This window comes from Leuresthes tenuis, unplaced genomic scaffold (assembly GCF_036924035.1).
Source record: "Leuresthes tenuis unplaced genomic scaffold, fLeuTen1.0.hap1 SCAF_21, whole genome shotgun sequence".
Lineage (NCBI taxonomy): Eukaryota > Metazoa > Chordata > Actinopteri > Atheriniformes > Atherinopsidae > Leuresthes > Leuresthes tenuis.
In genome coordinates, this window is record NW_027325375.1 from 29,104,862 (window position 1) to 29,126,265 (window position 21,404).

Below are 21,404 nucleotides of genomic sequence, written 5' to 3' on the forward strand. Positions count from 1 at the left end.
GGGTATATTCAAAGTACTGAGGACAGCTTCACTAAAAAGGCTTTGAGGAAATATGACACAGAATTCATATTTGTGAGGTTTCAATATCTATATTCATTTTGTTCCCAGCAGATTCAAATCTCTGGTGATGAAGGTTTTTATTCAGTGTAATAAGTCATTAAATTATGGAGTAGAATAACTATAACTAATGCTAAAAGTGAACACGGTGTGTTCACTGACATCTGTCTTAAGTTGTAAAAGTCAAAGATGTCTTTATTTTCTTCAGGAGGCAAATTGATGCTCAGCAAGCAGCTGGAAACAAATGATCTCACATACAGAATACAACAGATGTGACTGTGTGATGCTGCACTATCTCAGAGGCCGATGGCAGTCTGTTACGTATGTATAAGCTGCCAGACAGGAGCAGCAGGACCTCTGCTAAAAAAGGGGGTGGCTGGGTTCGTCCACATCTGACTGGGCCATTTTAACGCCCTGCATTTAATCAGACCTGTCAAGTTATTCAGCGGCGCCTGTAATTAAGCAGAAACTTTGACCGAGCCCAGCAACCTGTTCCAGTTTTAATAGCTTCTTGGTTGAAACGGTGATGACAAATGATGACACACGAGAGGTCAGTTTTCTGAGGAGCTGATGAATGCATTCCTCTAAAGCAGGAAACACAGTGGTGACCTGATGCACCGTCACACAGCAGGAGAAATGTTGCCTCTTAAAGTTGCATCATGTCTAACTTATACTGAACACTGAAGCTCACTTTGTCTCATGTTAAAAACTCTTTTAAGTATCACAAATAGCTGGAATGAGCCACTCCAGCATGGATTTACCTTATCATTGTTGGCGGTCTAAGAGCATTCCTCCTCGGCTCTCTCCTTTGCCTTTTACGCTGCAGTTGGCGGAGGTTTTGTCAGTGTTAGGACGTCAGAGTGCTCCTGTGTTCTCTAACAGCTCAGCCCAGACCTCTGAGCGCCTGCCAACTTGTCTTCTTCCCACAGTTCACTGACTCTGAGAGGATGTGCCTTATTAGCTACATTCGTTCAGTGTGATGGACCACTGGTGCAAACACAACAAAATAGCATTAAATTTCAGTTTTCATGGTGACAGAATAAATCTGGGCAGGAAGGACAGGTTTTTATTTGTTTCACCTCTGGTGGCAGGGCGGAAGGTGTTCAGTTTCAGTCTCCCCTTCCCTCCCCACTTGTAATGACCATATCAGCCTTTGCATAACACCTCCTGCTGCAGGGATGTACTCGTCAGACTGGTTTCAGAGCCGTGTTTGTGTGTTGATGTTTGGGAAAGCCCAAGAAGTGACAGAGGATAAATGGCATTTGTTCTCTGAGCAAAGGTGTGGTGAACACACTTCTTTTTTTTTTTAAATCTAAAGTTGAGGATCTTTTAACAGAAAGGTGGGATTTATTTTCATTTTTACACACTTTACATGAGCTCAACAGGACTTTGAATGAGTTTGAGCTCATCCCCACAAAGTTGAGACAACCTGCCAGGTGAGTGTTGCCTTCATTCAACATATGTTGCTTCGCTCTGGTTCAATTTCATTGTGAATTTACAATAACTTTGTTAATGACAAACAACTTTCCTGCTCTCTGTGGTCATTTATTATTGAACAAGCGTGATTTCTCAGCCTCTAGAAAGCGTAAACCTTTCTGTAAAAGACCACAGCAGGTAGATTTGAACACTATAAACAGTCTCTACAGTCACCGTCATGTACGAGCATGTGTGCCGAAAATGTGGGGAATGTTATCTGCCACCACCTTTACACATGTTGCACAGATCAGAGATTATAAAGGTCGGGTACAAACATTGTACAGGCTTGTATTGTGCTTTAGTTAATTAATGTAACGCAGTCTTGTTTCAAAGAGAGCATTTAAGCACAAGTGATAATGTTCCAATTAAAAAACCCAACTGAAAGTAACCCATCTGACCACATTAGCGAAATCATCTCAAAGGAAAACACGACGAAACTATTCAGGTATGACTGTAGCACAGGGAGCTAAGGACGAATGCAGACGGGTGCGGTTGTAAACGGTGTACATGTGAGAGGGCGAGGCAGGCAGGTACATGACCTGGAAACTTCCTTATTGTGGAGCAACAGGGAAGAGGTGTCCCACAGCTGCCTGAGAGGTTGAGAGTTTGTTTCTTTCCTCACGATTACATATGCTGATTTTATATTTTAAATCACCGTTCCTCTCTGTGAGCTGGTTCTTTCTGCACTTTGTACATATAAAGTTATTTAATCTCGATGCTTTCACTAAACGCTTGACTCCCACATGAACAGGCCTATGTGTTCCTGTAAATTACATTAGACATGTCCAGATGTGTTGCTCTTGGCTAAAACCAAAACATCAGGATGTATCCAGAGCAATGATGTTGGCTCATACCGTCCAAACAGAGTTTCAGTGTGACGGGACAAAAAGTTTGAGTTACTCCCGGGAGAATACAGCTGTGTTGCTCATCAAGACTTTTATCACAGTTCCAGTGAGGACCCTTTAAAAAATAACCCAAATATAAATAATTTTACTCTTTCAAAACAATGCCCACACTGTGGAATGTGTTGCCTGCTGCAAGTTATAAAGAAAATCACTATTTTATACGTTTTCCACATGTAAAAGGCTGGTGAGGCAGAAAATGGCTGCACACAGTCTTTGACTCTGTGACATTTAGCTATTTTAAGATAGGCTGTTTCCATCAAACCGTAAGCAGCAGCGGTTTTCAGAGTGAGACTGTGGGCTTCATCTGAAACAAAGTGTGGAAAAAGACTCCCCCTCACTCCCCCAGCAGCTTATGTGCTTAGTCCTACCCAATTTCTGGATGCCTGTGGGATCATTATTATGTTATTTGAGCTGTTTGACTCTACAGTATCAACTCTGAACTTCTTTCTTAGACCAAATCATATTAAATCAGGCGTTTCTAAGAGTTTATATAATAACTAATTTATTCATCACTTTACTTCATTCACTGAGCCTCATCTGTAACCTCTTGATGCCTCCCAGAGGAGAACAACCTCTTGGACACAATGTTTACAGCTCAATTAGGGTGTAGATTAATGCTCCATTCATTTCTCATCGCGTCATTCAGACCCCCGTATGCTCGTCAGTAACCATAGACTCTCCAGAGGAACTCTGGGTCACAGGTCAGTCTGCTGTGATTCAGAAATGAGACAGAGCGGAGATTTACAAGGAACTCATCAGTGGATTTCTTCCAAATAAGTGGTCAGGAAATCCTGCGCATACATATGAAGCTGAAACACTTTGCTGTCTGTCTTTAATCTGCAGCTGTGAGGTTTTTAGCGACCCAACCATGTTTTCCTCGGCTGTTCCGTACAAAAACCAACACTACGATGACCTGAAGAAGAACTGCATCAAGGACAAGACACTGTTTGAGGATCCAGAGTTCCCAGCCATCAATTCATCGCTGTTTTACAGGAAACCGCCTCCTGGTTTGGTGGAATGGAAACGACCGCGGGTGAGTGGCAACGAGCGGTGGTTGTCCTCCATCAGGGAGTCAAATCACTGCCAAAATATGACATTATTTTACCTTGATTCATCTTACAAAACTCTCCCATTTCATCAGAAATGTAACTGTGTTTTGACTCTTTTAGCGATGACTTCTTTGTCGTGTTGTAGGAAATAAGTGAATCCCCTCATCTGTTTGTGGAAGGCATCAGTTCCCACGATTTGAACCAGGGCAGTGTGGGAAACTGCTGGTTCGTTGCCGCCTGCTCCTGCTTGGCTTTAAAGCCAAACCTCTGGAAGAAGGTGCGTTTACTTGGTCTCCCTTTTCTGAATCTGTAAATGTTCTACTCAGTCTTGATAACAGCATTTTTTGTGCCGCAGCTCAAATACAAATAAAGCTATTGGCACACTGAAGTATCAGCTTGAAGGTTAAAGAATCCAATGATGTGTGAACAAGAACAGGTTCAACAACTCAGCTGGTTTATTAGTCTTAAAATAAAAATGGACAAGAAGAAGAAGAAGGGAACCTTCAGTAACTGGGATGCATTGTTTAGGAGGATGATGGCCTGGTGGTTTTGGTCTTGATGGACCTGAACCTGCGGCCTGATGGGAGGGTTATAAACAGGGAGTGAGTCGGGTGTGATGGGTCCCCTGCTATCCTTCAAGCCCTCTGCCTGGATCTCAGCCGTCTAACAGGCTCCTGTTAGGCGGCTGGCTGTTCACACAACGCGCTCCAGTCCATCCAGAGGATGCAGGGTCCCACACTGTGATGGAGGAGGTGAGGACACCTTCGATGCTGACTCCGTAGAACTGTGTGCAGACCTTGGGGAGACGCTCCTGTTGCGGAGCAGCCTGAGGAAGAACATCCATGCCCAAGCCTTCATTACATTGCTGTGAATGAAGGAAAGCATCTATGCATGTTGTTCCTCCCACAAATATTTCAGCTGATGTGATCAGATTTTCTGTGACGACACTGAGGACGTCTGTATATCAGTATGTTATTCCTACTGATGTGTGTCGATAGAAATAAAACAAATATCTGATCTGAGCTCTGAACCAATTTATTGTCAAAATGAAAATGCTTTTGCTGACTGATCTTTTGTTCTGTTGTCTGACTGCTGTGTTTCCAGTCCAGATCAGTGTTTCTCAATCCTGGCCCTGCATATTTTCCATGTTTCCCTGCTCCAGCACACCTGATTCAAATGAATGGGTCGCGTCTTTAAGCTCTGCAGAAGGCTTGAGGACCAGGACTGAGAAACACTCAGGGCCATATGTCATCTTCCCACACCTGTGTTTTGTGTGTTTCCAGGTCATTCCCGACTGGAAGGAGCAGGAATGGGATCCCAGTCACCCAGAAAAGTATGCTGGGATCTTCCACTTTCAGTTCTGGATCTTTGGTGAGTGGGTAGACGTGGTGGTGGACGACCGACTGCCGACCATCAATGGAGAACTCATCTACTGCCACTCAAAACACAACAATGAATTCTGGAGTGCTCTTCTGGAGAAGGCCTATGCCAAGTTAGTAAACTCCAACTGGATTCTCCCTCTTGAATAAAGCTTTTCTTTACACTGTTTCGCTGTACTATTTGTAGTTGATGTTTCCTTAATATACAGCAACTTAGAGCAAAAACCAGTGATAGAATTACAAATTAATATAATTCTACCACCTTTTATTCTGGTAAAAAACTATTAAATAGTTTGTATAATCCATGTAATGATGTTTTAGGACATTTAAAGATGGCAGGAGTTTTTCTTGGTAATTAAAGGCCTTTTTTTAAAGTAAAATTGTGACATAAACACTGTGTCCAGGCTCTCTGGCTGCTACGAGTCCCTGGAGGGCGGAAACACCGGAGACGCTGTGGTGGATTTCAGTGGAGCTGTGGCTGAAGCCATCAACCTGGAGGTGGAGGCTTTCTATAAAGACCAAAAAAGACAAGACCAGCTGTTTGAGGATCTGCTCAAGGTGTGGGATCGTGGAGGAATCATCAGCTGCTCCATTAAGGTCTGGTCTGTTTCTGCCTGTTTGCCTCTCTGTCTGTTCTTCAGAGACACCGGCTGTTGTTAAAATGTAGCCAAATGTCTTAGGCAGAGCCTCATGAAATTGAGCTGAAGATGGCAAACGGGCTGGTGAAAGGCCACGCATACTCAGTAACTGCAGTGAAGCAAGTGCGCTTGGGTCACGGGCTGCTGGCCTACTTCAGAAATGAGACCATCCCTCTGATCCGCATGAGAAACCCCTGGGGCAAGACAGAGTGGAAGGGAGCCTGGAGTGACAGGTGAGGAGGAGGCATGTGGGAGTCAGTTCAGACGGGCTGTGCACGAGACTGACACTTTTCATAGACTCAGAGGAGTCAAAACTGTTTAGAACTGTTGTCTTTTGGTTAGTTATTTGGTTTTTATGGCATTTTAAACGCACCATTGACATTAGAAAAGCCCTGATTTCTATTTTGCCTGTTTGTTAGCTCTGAGGAATGGGCAAAAGTTGGTGACACGGAGCGGGGCAACCTTGGTATTACCGTGGAGGACGATGGAGAGTTCTGGTAAGCGTTGAAGAACCTCACATCCCTTATAATTCCTCTTTAAGAGTGCTCAGTAACATCTTATTTCATGTCCGCAGGATGTCATTCACAGACTGGTGCAAGTTCTTCACAGACGCAGACATTTGCCGCCTGATCAATACTTCTCTGATCAGCATCCATAAGACGTGGCATGAGGTCGTGCACTTTGGGAGCTGGACCAAAAACTCCGAGCCGCTGCTGAACCGCTGCGGCGGCTGTGCTAACCACAAGCAGACATTCCTCCAGAATCCTCAGGTGCTGCAGACTCTGGACGCAGTTTGTTTTTCAAAGACCTGCTCTGACGCTCCTGCTTATATGCTGACTCCTTCTCAACTTCGTTCACAGTACTTGTTTGACGTTACAAAGGAGTCGGATGAGGTCCTTATCTCCTTGCAGCAGAAAGACATGAAGATCCACAGAAGAGTCGGTCAAGGAGAAAATATAACCATTGGCTTCAGCATCTTCAAGGTATTCACATGAAAGATTAGCAACAATACACCCAATGCCACCAGCTCCAGTGCAGTAAATGACTTTGTTCTGAATACCTTTTAATATAAGGGGCTGATTTGATGTCATATTTAGATCTCATTAAGGATTAAGCGGGTATAGTAATGGATGGATGGATAAATCTCATAGATTTGTATGTATGAGGACACTCTGGATGGAGGCAGATGGAAGACTGGCAGGTTTTAATATTTTAAAATCCTCAAGGCTGCAGGACTGTGATCAAAGATAAAAGACTACAAGTTAAATATAAATACAACCCACTAAAATTCATGATTGGCTGTTCCACAGACATAATATCTCTATCTATCTCTAGTGGTTTCCCTCTTTGTAGTTTATTGTTAGCTTTTCATATAGCTTATTATATCTTCATTTGTAAGTCGCTATGGATAAAAGCTAAATGCATAAACATAATAAGGAAAAATGCCTTTTAGCTTTAGTTATTACTTTTCGATTTGATCAAAAGTTAATTTTAAGAAAGCCTTTGGGTTCTGGAGAGATTATCACAGAGTTAAGAAGAGTTTTGTGAACCAAGTCAACCTTCAGATCGGTTCTGAATATGAAAGGTGGCCAACGAAGAGTCATTCACGCAGGTGCTGATAGATCAGCGCCAAAGATCTTGTGTGCTGTGATGATGAGAAGTAAGGCCAGCGGCTGCGGTTTTTTGGGGAATCAGTAGCAGCCCCCAGGTATAAGAAAGTGAAGGAGAAGCAGAAGGAGAACAAAGACGAGGGGTGGCTTGGAAAATGAGAAAGAGCAGGTGTGCAGGGTTTGTGACAAGAAAGGTCCTGTTTTTCTTAGTTTCAGCTAAAAAGAATCAATAGAAAGAAAGAAATACCTCCATATTTGGTATCTAATGGAAAACTACTGAAACAGTCAGATATTTGTAAGGTTTGCGTGAAAAAATGCAAAGATCATTGTTGGACTGAGTGGGAAACGGTGTTTGTTTGGACTGAAAATGTCGATTAAGGGTCAGTTTATTTTCTGGAAAGAAAAAAAAAGCCTTTTCACCACAAATCGTGTTCATTTTGGTGAAAGAATTTGGTTTGGCTTCAGTTTTCTCCTCATTTGTTAAACAGTTGAAAATTATTAATGACAAGCAGACCTTACTTGAGACGTTTATCGGAAACCAAACAGACCTTTTAAGCTGGAGACTAAACCATACATGATTGAACACAAAGGCTACACATGCTTTTGAAATTGTTTCAAGCTGGAGAAACCAGTGGGAACAGCAACAAGTTCTTTTTATCTACCAAGAAGGTGCAGACACTTGAGATGCCTGTGGACTAGCTCACTGTCTGTGCTGTTGAATGTAACGATGAAAATGCACCAAGAAGCTGAAAACAATCTAACTGTGTTGAATTATAAAACAGAGAAGATTTCAGTGTAGATGCCGCCCTCTTTTAAAACCAGATTTGATCTTATATACTGTGATTACACATTCAAATGAGGCCATAACGCCACATGCAGCCAAACTGATATCGTATTCCCCACAAGGGTGTTATCAGAGATCTGGCTAAGTTCAAACACACACCATACACTCTTATCACGCTGGCAGAGGTGCTGCTAAAGGAGGTACATTCTGGACAGCAATAAAAGCCGGTGACATCAAGAGCCTGTGACTGAAAGAATAAAACGAGCTGTGTGCTCACGGCCTGTCAGACTGTTAACCTCGATTGAACCCTTGACTTCTATGGTCAGCGAACAGGGGATGTAGCCTCCTCCTTAATCTGACAGACTCCAGGCGCCGCTTTCCTTTCCAGAAGTTCCAGTCATGTCTCTTTAAATCAAAACAAATCAGAGTCTTAGTCCTTATGACACACAGTTCATACCAGTACAAGAGGTGTAGTGCTCTAAGTTTACCGTGTTGCACGCAGGAGAAATTCAAGTTTTGTTCGTTATTCTGCCACCAGGAGGCAGAAGATTCTTTATGTAAAGCAAACAGCATGTTATATCAGTTGGTGTTGGACAAAGTTAAGAAACATTTGTAGTCCGGCATTTAAATGTACCTTTAAGAAAGCACAATTTGATGTACTGGAGCGGGAAAATCTGTAAGCTGTTTGTTAGTTTATTATATCCTGATATAACTGTTAAAGCAGCACAGATACAGTTGTTTTGGGTTTTACTTCCACTGTGTTTTATACTCAATATTCAAAGCTACAGGTACATTATACAACAACTAAAACTGACAGCTTCTGTGTAATGGAGTAAAAACCACAAAGATTGGCTTTAAAATATGAAAGAGGAGAGAAAGGAAAGTACAGATTAAGTGCATTAAGTTGCTTTCCACCTCCGTAAAAAGCCCAAAACTACTTTCCAGGTGGAACTGAACAGGAAGTATCGAATGCACGACATCCTGACTCAACCGTGCTTGGCGACCTCCACCTTCATCAACGCTCGCACCGTGTTCATGAGATGCACGCTGACTCAAGGTCGATACGTCATCATCCCCTCCACCTTCCAGCCTCAGATACTCGGGGATTACATGCTGAGACTTTTCACCGATGTGGACTCAGGCTGCAGGTATGACAGCGGCGATGAAGTAGGAGTGACAGTGTGAAGCTGAGTCTGTGTGAATCAGACGTTTGGCAGACAGAAAAGTAACTGTTCTTTAATATTCATATCAGACACTAATGGATAGTTTCCAAGAATAACACTCAAAATTGTATTTTGGGGAATAAAGATATTCACATAAAATCTTTTTTTTGAAGTAATGTTCCTCTCCTCCAGATATTTCCAGGCAGATTTAGTTTTCTTTGGCAGAGCAAACACAAACGAGTCATATTTGGTCACATATTTATAATGAACTGTCTCGCCAAACCAGCGATGTGTCTATGAGAAAGTGACACCTCTTTGGTTTTCACAGTGTAGACGAGAGGATTGTGTCAGGATGCAAAGGGCCCTAACTTCTGTCCCTGTCCTCCCATCGCCTCCTTTCACAGGGAACTGACGGAGGACAAGCCAAAGATAAAGTGCTGGAGCTCGTTCCTTGGATACCCTCGAGCTGTTACTCACATCTATGTCCACGCAGCTGAAGGGCTGCAGAACCAGGACAGTTCAGGAGGTCAGAGGAGTTTTCCACAGACAGGTCGTGACTCACAATTCAGGGTGGAAAGTCTAAACCACCGAAATGACTCTCCACATGTTTGCATCCAGGTGCCGACCCCTACGTGATCATTTACTGCGAGGGCAGATCGGTCAAGTCCACCATCAATAAGGACACTTTGCAACCAGAGTTTGCAACCAGCGGCGTTTTCTACAGGAAAAAGCCCAGGAAGCCCATAACTGTGGAGGTAAGCCCTGAACTCTCCCTCATGTGACCGAATTACTGGGATCCGTGTCGACATCCCACTCACAGACCTTTGTTTGAAGCTCAGAGAAGGTGGGTTTTTTAGTTATTTAGTGTGCTCATAAGAAGCTTTGAGAGCATTAGAGGGGGGGGGAATCATCGTCACAGGCTGCTAAGAGATGTAAAGCTTCAGTTTAATTAAAAAACATTCATATCTGGAAACTATTTTGGACAATATTGAAGACAACTTGGTGAGCTGCCCCTAATATAGTACATTGTAATCAGCTAATATCCATTGAAAATAAACAGCTCTATGAATAGCTCTTTACTATAAGCAGACTTCTCCAACATATCATATGCACAGACTCATTATCTCATGGGAGTAATTTTGGGGTGGAAGACCCGCTCATCCTGCTGGACCACAGCACATCCTCTTCTCCCAATTATAATGCAACCTCATTAAATCTGACTGAATGTACTGTGGCTGGTTTATTATATGCAACATTAAAGTTCTCACAGACACGTTTGATGCTCTCTCGCTGCCATAAAAGAGGGTAATTACAAAGTTATAAGTTCACCAAATGGCAGCTTTTTCGTCTCCCTAATTGAAAAATCCAGATTCTCTCTATGAATATTCACAGATTGATTTAGTTCAACAGTAAGATAAATGAAAGCTACTCCTGTTGGGGTATTAACCCTCAAACGTCTCCCTCAGGTGTGGAACAGCAATGCAGTGAAGGACGAATTCATGGGCCAAGTGGTGTTGTCGGCGGCGGTGAAGGACACTGCAGACCCTCAGAGGCTTCAGCTGAGGAAGAGAGGCCGGCAGATGGCTGACGAGATGCCCGGCAGCATCAGCGTGAGGGTCTTCACTGCAAGTCAGCTGACTGCCATTTGACCTCATCTAGGACCTGACACGGGCCTGAATTAACAGTCTGTAAACCATCAGAGCACCAAAAACCAACCGCAGCAGCAACCTTATTGTGCTACTGTTTGCTGTTACTTAAACGCTGGGGAGTCATGTGGCCTGTTGGCGGACAGAATGAATGTCACCTTCTTATGTTTACCTGTCATCAAAGTGTTTTATCTTACTTTTATCCATCCAACTGTGTAACTTAATGTTGTTTTTTATACTTGTGATTTTATAAATGTCTTATTCCGCTAAACTACACTGTGAGTAACATGACCAACACAGTCATTATTATTGTGTGAACAGTTCATATCAGTCCTTTCATTCTAATGATTATCATCCTAAGAGGAATAAAGAACATTTTAAAAACCAAGCACCTCCACAACTCTGTTTTTCCTCCTCTTTTTATTTCAGTCCAGTTCCCAAACTGCAATATTTTGTTTTTGATTTTTTTTTTTTTACACTCAAGACACAGCCATGCACAATTCAAAGTTCAAAAAGTCTATTGCTTCAACCACAATTAAAAATATTTTATCCAAAACTTCATTTCCCCGTCACGTGTTTGTCCTTTTCCAAAGATGGGGAAAGGCCTGCTGAGGTATGCCAGATGGATCAGCAGTTTTACAAAGCTAGACAATAGTAAGAGTAATAATAATAAAGATAATAATAATTTAAAAAGTAACATTTTTTGTCTTTGTTCCATTCTCTTGATACACATTAATAGAGGAAATTTCACACCACGTGTACAGGTTTACACATTCAGAAGATAGGAATGTACAGGAGCAACCACAGAAAAAGGGGCACGTCAGCGGTGTCTCATGTCCCGAAATTCACCTTTGTGCTCATAGTTCAGACCTGTACATGGGGTCGGAGGCCAAATGTCCCAGGGCCTGCGAAGCTTCCTGACAGGCCGCATACATCTAACGCACACACACACACTAACACTCAGGACAGCAGTGGTACTCAGACTGGACAGACTGTGTGGGCCCGCACACAGAGTGCTGCATTCATCGGCTCTCAGTCCAGGTGAAGGAGCATCCGATAAAGCCCAAACAGGAGAAGCAGATCCAGGAGTGCAGAGACAGCGTGTGTGTTGACTTTTCTCTTCATCAATTTCCAGGGTGCAAAACATTTATTGATACATACCATCAAGCAACCTGAATATTGTCATTTTAAGTTACATAGTTTTGAAAAAATGGGGGTTTCCTGTCTATTTACATACATACATACATATCCTAACAATCTTAACCTATTGAAGATGAGATACAGTGTATAGTTTGTTTTACATGCATGAAATCTGTTGCTTCCTCCTACCTATTATCGCTCCTTCATCTTTTGCACGTTTGCTGTACAATGGAGGTACAGTGGGACCGAGCAGCCACCCTGCACCTCAGAGTTAAAGTGGAAAATATGAGTGAGGCATCTTCCAGTGCAGTCCGAGGTAGCCCTCTAACAGAGGGATGCTACGTGGGGAATGCCTGATGAAGCTACCAACTACAGACACAAAAGAGAACCTCTACACAGGAGTGAGCTGCAACTTTAAAGCAGGTACGAGGGGAATGTTGGCAAATGTGAACCTCTGGGGGGGCGGGGATGGTACAATCATGAAATGACAACTCACTACTTCGCTCAGCGGGTAACTCCTTCTAAAATCTGCCACACATCCAAAAAATCCACTACAAAATGTACAGACTTATGGGTAAAGTCATATAAGACACCATTTAAAGCAAAATTAAAAACAAAGCTTGAATGAGCAGCAAAGTGGGTCGGTGGTGGGCTTTTTATAATTTCACCTGAACACGTGGCATCTAATCCAAACGGCCGATGGAGGAAGTGATGATTCATTCAACTGTGAGTGGTTCATGGTCACATGATCAGGGATTTTATTTGCCCTCCACTTCCAGTTGTAGTTTGTAAATCGGCTGCACGTTTGGACTGATGAGCATCATTCTTCTGGGCTTGGGGCACCGTGGCCCTCCAACTCCCTACGGCTAAACAGCATTTTGTATGCATCCTCATCTTTATACTGGGTTACAATTAAAAAGAAAAGGCTCATCCAGTTTTCATTCATTTACAGCAAGTTTGAAAATCAAATGAAGACAAATCTACACATACTTATGCGTGAATAATCTTGTTTGAAATGCTACAGTTTGTGAGAGTTTGTGGATTAGAAATCATATCAGGTGCTGAGAACATCAAACCTCTTGGTAATGTTTCACAGACTGAAAGAACGTGTCTGAGAAGCGTTCCTCACTGATATGATTTGGACGACTGTAAGGTGTTTAAAGCTGATGTGGGGCATGTGAAATTATTCCTGACTTGTTCCCCCAGTAACTGCACCCCTACACACATTCACAAACACACAGAAAACCAACAGAGATGCACCACCTTGAGATGGGACAATCTGTGGAGGATTAGTCCGGAGCCGCTCTTTCACATCAGCTGGTTGCCGCAGGTGCAGGTGAGGCCTGATGCTCCATGAAGGGACGAGAGGAAGTAAAACCGAGCCTGAAGCTGGGCAGGGAGGAAATCTTTGCTTCTTTACTTCTGCAGTGATTTCTTGAGATTTAGCCCACTTCCTTTTTCTTTTTTTGTTGTTAATGTTTGGACCGACTACCTTCCAAACAAAACGTGACAGATGTGCACAGTTTGTTTGCACACACACACACACACACACACACACTCACACACACACATAATTGTGATGGACTGTTCTACATGTACAGAGTGCTGGAGAAGTAAACAAGGAGACAAGGTCTTTTTCAGCAGCATGGGGCCGAGAGGCTGCAAGGCCAGATGTCCATCCTGCATACGAGGCCCGGGGGTCTTTTGTCCTTGTGCTGTCACTTTAAGTCACACAAACCCCTCCTTGTGCTGTCACTGTCACGCCACCCACCACCCATACACCCAAGCCCCTGCCGCCATGAACCCACACATCACAGGCAGGGCTCCAGCCTCGGGCGCGGACAGAGAGCCCATCCTTAACGACTGCTGTTCTTTATGGCTTCCTTCGCAGCTACAATCAGAGGCGTCAGGCTGGAGAGAGGCTTCGCCAGCTTGAGGAAGGAATGCTGCAAACAGAGAGGAGGGAATTAATGCATGTATGAAGCCAAAGAGAGGGACTTAAAGAGCGGAAAAAACTGGCAAAGCTTTGAGTTTGTCCACAATAACTGGTGTCCACAGGAGTTAGATTTGATCAACAGTGTAATCACATGCCAGTGTCATTTTGTCCTCTGGATCAAGGACATTTTACTGAGCTGAGACTATGAGACAAAAAGAGGAACTCAAGCATCTTTGGAGAAGGTCCAGATCACTTTATTACGAAATAGGTAATTGGATTTCTGTACCTGGCATTGTGAATATCATCAGAATACCTGTTTCGGTGGCTAAAGCCACATCACAATCACCCTCATGGATGTTGGACATTTGTAGATGTACAAGATTTAAAATATAGTTTTCAAAAATAACACAAACTGAGCCTGGATTTAATCTCAGTTCTACCTGAAGCAGCTCCTTGGCAGAGCCTCTGCGGTCCACGTCCATCTCCAGGCAGCGGTTGAGGAAGTCTCTGAACACAGATGACAGCTTTTCTGGGTTCTGCAGCTCTGGAGTGCCGTTGGTTGCTATCAGGTAAAGTGCCTGCAAAGACAAGCGTCGTTTTTCAGTTTGTTTGAATCTTTAGTCAACAGACGCAAGTACAGAGAACATTTAATGTTGTGTCTTCACTCAAAAGTTGTCATAGAGGCATGAAGGGACAAAGCAGAAGGGTAGAATACACCAAACACTGCAGTGAGGTGCTGATCACTGGGAACAAAGCTCCAGCTCCATGTGCATCCACGTTTCAAACCTCCCTAACATCAGATTCAACTGATCTTGAGGAAGATATTTATAAAAATGAGGGCAAAAGTCATTGTTAGACAGCATGTTAAAAGTGTCATAGCAACTGTTTTTCATAGATTCTCTGTTCAGGATTTTTAGGTCAAGTCTCAAGAAGAAGCAAGAGAAGATTAAACAGCTCTGCTCTGATGCATTAGCCTTGGACTAGCCGCTAGCCTTCTGCATTCATCATGGAAATTGCATCTTCACTGGATGCCAGAAATAGCAGAACTTGGTATATCCACTTAAAATGTAGAGGGACAATGAGTACAAGAAAACCTGGATCAATTTTGTGATGAATGAAGCTGAAATGTGGCACCACTGCAGATGTGGCAACACTCCAGCTTCATCACGGAGGTTTGAGGGCAGCGCATCTGCCGAGAAAGCTGAAGCTTCAGGAGTAACTACGGTCGGCGGATGCTTTGTGGATTAACGTGGTTCAGAGCTGCAGTGACAGTGAGTTCAGGATCACTGCCAACACCTGATTCATTATTCAGCAGGTACCTCTGCAAACCTTTACTGGAGATAGCCGCTGGCTGAATCCCTGGCAGTTAGGATATACCCACCATGAGAATTTAAGCTTCACAACTGAGCAGTTTTGCTCATTTGTCTGTGATTTGGAGTCTTTTATTTACTTCATAATTGTTTTAATCATTAATGTGTGGCTGGGTGGTTTACAACACATTTGTGAGTAAATTATTTCTGCTTTACTCAGACTTTAACATCTCAAAGCCTCAAGAGGCAGAGAAATAAAAGGTTTATGTGGACAATTTTCCAAAAGGAAAAACTCTGGTTTAAGAGCATTGTTTTAAACAAAGAATGTGTTAAATAAAGGTTCAAATGAATTAAATGAACAGACTTGACAGACATTCCTCACAGCAGAGAGCCTGAGTCCTAACTGCTGTGTTGCGGCTGGGTTTACCCTGAGAGGATTCTCATTCAGATACGGCGGCTCTCCTTCCACCATCTCTATCGCCATGATTCCCAGAGACCAGATATCCACTTTTGGGCCGTAAGCCTTCCGAGTCACCACTTCTGGCGCCATCCAGTAGGGCGTTCCCACCATCGTGCTGCGCTTGTTCTGCTCTGGAGTGATCTGAGCACAGAAGCCAAAGTCGGCTGCAGAGGGAGAGAAACAAACACTTTGTATGTTAACTGTATTTAACACGTCACCATGTCTCCTAAACTCAGCCTTTTCTTCTCTGATCGGTGGTGTTTTTCTGGATTAATTCTAATTTACTGAATGGAAAAATAGACTTACTGAGCTTGACCGATCCGTCCATACCCAAGAGGATGTTGTCACTTTTTATATCTCTGTGGATCACCTGGTTGGAGTGCAGAAAGTCCAAGGCCTGAAGACACTATGAAAGCAGAGAAAAAAGCATTTTGTTGACATCCACATTTATAAAAGGAAGCCTGAGCTAAGTCTTTTCTTCTGGTTGGGTGAAATGTTTCACTGTGAAAGTAGGGGTCATACTGTCATGGCCACAGCTGTAAAAGGGGCTTTTGCTTGGCATCCTACCTCTCTGCAGACTGCAGCGATCTGGCCCTCGTCCATGCAGGTCTCAGTCACTACATCTGTCAACGAGCCTCCGGCCAAATATTCCATCACCACCCATAGCTCATCTCCTACCAAGTAACTAACAAAAGAATGACAGAACAAATGTGGAGGTGAAAAGATGCTTGTGCTTTTTTTACACACATCCAGCACACGAGTTGTCCAGTCGTTGCTTTGGGAGTTTAACGTCTGCGGCATGTTGAATCAGCTACATCACATAAAAAAGGTGCTCAGGAGTGTTGCAGAACTGTTACAGAAGCAGAAAGGCAAAGAAACCAGAGCTGAGAGGAAGAGAAGCCAGAAAGTTGATTTGATTTTGCTTTAAAACACCAGGGTGCAGTGTTGCACCAGAGTATGAGCTCAGCCCACCATTAAAAGGGGAGAGAAGAAAAAAACAGCAGCAGAAGCAGAAGAAGAAGAAGAAGGAGGCTCAGAAATTCCCTCAATGTCATTATGATTGCATATTAAACTGAAACCATTATACAATCAATGTGCTTGTATAATTGCATTAGAACCAAATTATTTAATTTGCTGCTATATAAACAATTATGTCTGTGCCATACTCCTTTTTTTTCTTTATATGTGCAGTGAATGTGTTTGCTTAAGCCCGCTTAAAGTCATAACCTCACGGCAATCCAAACTGTTCTGACAGGGTTTCTACAGTCACAGCATGTTTTCTGGGTCTTTTTGCATGTGAAAACTGACCTGTCCAGGTAGTTCACTATGTTGGAGTTTTTGTTTTCCCTCATCACCAAAATCTCGTTGATGATCAGCTCTTTCTTAGGTTGCTGCTGCAGGTTCATCTGCTTGATGGCCACCTGAGACAGGAGAAAAGGCATTTTGCAATAAGTTGCTGAGATGACTTAGCAAATGAATAAAAATGGGAATGTGGTAAAATGGAAAGTGAAGTCTGACTTACCTCTTGGCCTGTTGCTATGTCGATGGCAGTGTAGACGGTGCCGGATGCTCTGATAAAACACAAAATCACATAAGTAATCCATCATCTAAGAGTTCTTCATTAGCTTTCATTTAGCCTGGAAATCTGCTTTTGACAAAAACTAAATGGTTTTATGAAATGATTACTCTACTGTCCAATTCAGCAGGATAAGATGAGATAAGATAAGAGCAGGATAAAGAGCCTGTTGTAACTTAACAGGAGGAATAAAGTGATAAAATGGGATCATTTGATTCAAATAAGCCGTAGGTGCATTGCTGTGTCTGCACAGCCTGATTCCTGCTATACAAAGACATAAAAACCTAAAATTAAATTCAGTTTATGAGTAACAAGAGTGGAAAATAGTCTGAACTTCATGCGGCTGAAGTAGCTTTTGGAATCTTCATTAATAAATCGGATCAACAGATGGTCAAAAGGATGGTGTGTATTCAATCAGCCCTTATTTGGAGCTGAGGATATTAAAGCCTTTCCACTGTGAATTCTAGGTTCTTCCTCTTTCTCTGCAGCTACTGTCACAAGCTGTGAATAATGAAGCACAGTTCCTGGTAATAAGTTCAAGATAACCTGACAGAGAGTAAACAGCTATCCACTGTTTAAAACAGAGACTTCCTGATCAAATATGGAAATAGCGTGTGATAACTGCGCCGTGCACAGACAAACGGGTAGAAAGGCTTTGAAAAAAAAGCACACAGACAAAGAGAGAGCTGAAGGGAGGAAGATGGTTGAGCCAATCTGGCTCTTGGCCTTTTTGGGATACAGTTCTCATTTCCTGTCTTCTTAGTTTTCTCTATCGTTCAACCCTAATCCTGCCTCGGAAGCTGCACTTGTATATCTCCTGCAGAGACTGACCGCTCCTAAATTTGCTCCATTTGCAGAGGATCACAGAGAGACTTACCCTTGTCCTATTTTCTCGAAGCGCGTATACTTCTTTTTGGGATCTCCCACACTCACAATACTCCCTGAGAGAGAAAAACAGATATATAATGATTGTCCTTGTTGAATGTGCCTTTCTAGCTCAGTGCACAAATCTGTCCATCGCATTGCATTCTGGTAATTTGGGCTGAGGTTACATCACAGAGATCAGCGGGCTGGGAAAGGCCAAAGTCGATAGAAAAGGGACTTTTTTGGGGGTCAAAACTCATATTAGTGCTCCTTGTTTTTTCCATTTTGCATGATTCCTGTAAATGCACAGGAAAAACATCCAGTCTGCCTTTTGAATCACAGCATATTGAATAATTCAGACCACACACAAACACAAACTGACACATATACGCATCAGGGTATTAGCTCGGGACGCACTTGTTATGTAATCTGTTAAAATATGTGGATTCTAACCTCTAAGGAGTTTACATTCAATAAAAATGAAAACTCTTTTAATGATACGTCTTTTAAGACACATACTGAGTCTCTCCAGGATCTCCTCATCCGTCATTTTGGACTTCTTCCTCTGCCGATCAGTGTGGCGATACATTGTGTTGGAGGTATTCTCTGGTTGGACCTGCGACTCTGGTGGAGTCGGCACCTCTTTCACCAGGCTGGGAGGCTTTGTTGGTTCCAAGACAGAACGTGTGTAGATCTGCATGATCAGACGTGAGGTTAAACAGGAGGGTGTGAAGGGTTTTGGGATCATAGTGGAAGGATTTTCACCGACTGAGCCACACGAACTCACAGATTTGGTGTGTTCAGGTCTAGGGGCGATGACCGGGGGCAGCTCATCGTCATCATCCTCATCTTCTTCCTCCTCTTCCTCCTCCTCCTCCTCCTCGTCCTCCTCCTCCGACACAGGCGGAGCAATGGGGGGTTCTGTTGATGACGTTTTGGCACCCTGAATGGTGGAGATCTAAGTAAGTATGGGTGAATGCGCCGTGTCATGAAAGCATGGAGTCAAAAGAGAATATTCTACACATCAAACACTGTTTTGAGTCGTCACCATCAGGTGTAAACGGCCAACCCCAAACCAGCCATGTGCACCACCGGAGATCTGGCCAGTAGAGGTCTAAAGATATTTTGTGTAACATGCATAAAAGGGTATTTGTACACATGATAGACTCTATTTACTAATTAGATAATAATAATTCATTATACCGTGACACACATCATTTAAAGTGGTTGCAAATCAGTAGCGACTAATATAAAATAAAATGCTCAAACAGGAAAAAACAAGGGTTAAAAGTCGGGAAAACCCCGGTTATTAGCAAAGGAAGCTTTATGAGTCATGTGAGCGCCAAAGAGACAAGAGCGAGGCTGCATTCAGTGCACTTTATCTGAGGGAGTTTGATAAGTGAGGTCCGCTAAGGTGCGTCACGAACCAATGATGAGAATGAATTTTTAACTAAGAAGATGCTACATATTTAAGTGTAGGAGATAACATCCTGCAACACTGCAGAGTGCAGCATCATAGTGACGTGTAGACACTGGGAAATAATAATAAAACTCATTTTGCCAACTGTGTCATCTTTTTTCCTCTACTTGCCTCAATTTTTCTTCCTCTCATGAAATGGAAACACTTCATTTCCACCCTCGTCATGCATAAATGAAGCAGTGCAGCTTAGTTCTGGTGTGTAAAGGGAAAGGGTCTGTCTGGAGGAAAGTCCCAGTCATTCAGTCAGACATATTGGGTCTCTGACTGGGCCAAGACTGCAGTGCAGAAATGAGTGCATGGTGCGTGTATTTCTTTTTTCTTCTATCGAGCCATGCAGTAATGCCTAAAATGGTGATGAAGTTACAGGCACATTATTGGCGATGTGGATCAAATTGTTAAGGTTATAAGCTCATACATGCAGTTTGACAGTCATCACAACCCTCGGTGGCGTGCGCCACTGCCGTGCCTGTGAAATAAAACGACTGACTAACGTGGTCTGATAATAAAATACATGTGTAATATCTAACAGATCCAATCATACGCCCATTAAATACCAATACAGAGAGTGATGATGCCTCTGATAAATATTTGTCTCCATTGTGCAGTAGCCAGATGGCATAATCAATATTTAGTGATCAAATAGTTGAATTTAGCTTCGAGGCCAATGCAGAGATACATCATATGTGAAGTAATATGGAGGAGTTACCTTGTCAAATAATGCGCTGCAGGTTCTAAGGCTGACAGGAGGCCCAGAAGACAGCAGCCGGTTCTGAATGTGAAGGTTGAAAATGGGAGGATTTACTCAAAACAAACCCACACAGTGTGTAAGACTAACTGAACTTCAGAGGAGGGTGGGGGGGTGGGGGGTGGACACTGTGTCATCCACTAACACACAGCATGAGGAGAGGACACGATAGCAACAAATCAATCCCACCTGTGATTGATCTAGAACCTCTTCTCTTCTGGACTTTTCATCTGATTTTAACTTCTTCTCGATCAAATCAGTGATCAAATCAGTAATCAAATCAGTGTCGGTAGTGAACAAACCACCAGAATTAGATCAGTTATTGTCCCAATACTGTGAAAGTTTACACACAAGCAGATGCGTTCAGATCAGCATCGGCTATTTCCCTGAAGTCTGCGAAGCGCTGCCTGGTGAGATCACTTTGTGTGGTTTCGTCACCTTGCACTGGCTGCCTGGAGGGCGTTGTTATGGAAACCAGTGTCACTGGATGGGTAAGCAAAGTCACGGATCACGTCTTGGAAACTCTCGCAACAACTGAGCTTCAGCTCTCATCATTATTTCATTAAAGCTTTCTCATTCAAAGTAATAATAATAATAAGAGGTCCATAAGTTGTATTGATGGCCGATGTTTATCTGATCATTGGATTGATTTTTCACTTTGTGAGCACTTCTGCACAGTTGTGGTCTGGATCTCTCTCCACGGTCTCACACTCAGATTTTGACAGTAATTAAACACAGAACGAACCAAGTTTAAGACGAGCTTCACAGGTAATATTCTAAAGCTGGCGCAGTAACAATGTTCTTTACTTTAGTTATCCTACAGTGGATAAGTGGACAGGTGACATCCCCAATATTATCAATAAATTCTAAGGTTTTATGTATCTGGTCCATACCAGGTTTTACATTTAGAAGCAATGTGTGAAATACTAAGTGCACCCCTCGATTCCACAGCTTTCAGAACCTCTTTTGAGGATTTTATTTTCTGTATGATCAGTTTCCCATCGTTGCAGAGACTTCAGTTCACTGATGTCTGCAGGTGATCAGCTGCAGCTCTCTTAAGGTCCAACCACAGCCTTTCAGGTGGTTTGAGGTTAGATTTACTGTTGTTTTCATTGTCCTGTTGCATGAACCAACCTTTCAGCCAAGCTTTGACCCCAGAATGCTTTGGTATACAGAGGAGTTCATG

At 42.9% G+C, this 21,404-nt stretch overlaps 2 protein-coding genes across 5 annotated transcripts in view; one reads left to right on the forward strand and one right to left on the reverse strand.

Annotated features, from left to right (window-relative positions):
* Nucleotides 1-1,380: 1,380 nt before the first annotated feature.
* On the forward strand, nt 1,381-10,740 carry LOC140279788 (calpain-5-like). The gene is made up of 13 exons (XM_072374960.1): nt 1,381-1,499; nt 3,289-3,471; nt 3,633-3,764; nt 4,771-4,979; nt 5,271-5,463; nt 5,547-5,737; nt 5,924-6,001; nt 6,079-6,274; nt 6,365-6,487; nt 8,844-9,046; nt 9,466-9,587; nt 9,680-9,816; nt 10,528-10,740. Exons 2-13 carry the CDS (start codon nt 3,307-3,309, stop codon nt 10,708-10,710), a joined length of 1,932 nt encoding a protein of 643 aa, XP_072231061.1. The 5' UTR covers nt 1,381-1,499; nt 3,289-3,306; the 3' UTR covers nt 10,711-10,740.
* Nucleotides 10,741-11,157: 417 nt separating this feature from the next.
* Nucleotides 11,158-21,404, reverse strand: part of LOC140279496 (serine/threonine-protein kinase PAK 3) — a 30,100-nt gene continuing 19,853 nt past the window's right edge. The window contains exons 6-16 of one of the 4 annotated variants that reach the window (XM_072374641.1): nt 20,180-20,242; nt 18,781-18,936; nt 18,513-18,687; nt 18,007-18,070; nt 17,076-17,124; nt 16,862-16,974; nt 16,121-16,238; nt 15,860-15,959; nt 15,521-15,717; nt 14,224-14,361; nt 11,158-13,793 (exon numbers count right to left, since the gene is read on the reverse strand). In XM_072374641.1, coding sequence (XP_072230742.1) covers nt 13,704-13,793; nt 14,224-14,361; nt 15,521-15,717; nt 15,860-15,959; nt 16,121-16,238; nt 16,862-16,974; nt 17,076-17,124; nt 18,007-18,070; nt 18,513-18,687; nt 18,781-18,936; nt 20,180-20,242 — 1,263 coding nt within the window. In that variant the 3' untranslated portion in view covers nt 11,158-13,703. Of the gene's footprint in view, nt 13,794-14,223; nt 14,362-15,520; nt 15,718-15,859; nt 15,960-16,120; nt 16,239-16,861; nt 16,975-17,075; nt 17,125-18,006; nt 18,071-18,512; nt 18,688-18,780; nt 18,952-20,179; nt 20,243-21,404 lie in introns of all 4 variants that reach the window. The other 3 variants (XM_072374640.1, XM_072374643.1, XM_072374642.1) reach the window with 3 other exon arrangements.

Excerpts from the sequence above, each read along its gene's own strand:
- LOC140279788 (XM_072374960.1), top strand. The coding sequence starts at position 3,307 with ATGTTTTCCTCGGCTGTTCCGTACAAAAACCAACACTACGATGACCTG. Across the intron at positions 9,047-9,465 it reads GATGTGGACTCAGGCTGCAG|GGAACTGACGGAGGACAAGC; the intron begins GTATGACAGCGG and ends CTCCTTTCACAG. Across the intron at positions 9,817-10,527 it reads GGAAGCCCATAACTGTGGAG|GTGTGGAACAGCAATGCAGT; the intron begins GTAAGCCCTGAA and ends CGTCTCCCTCAG.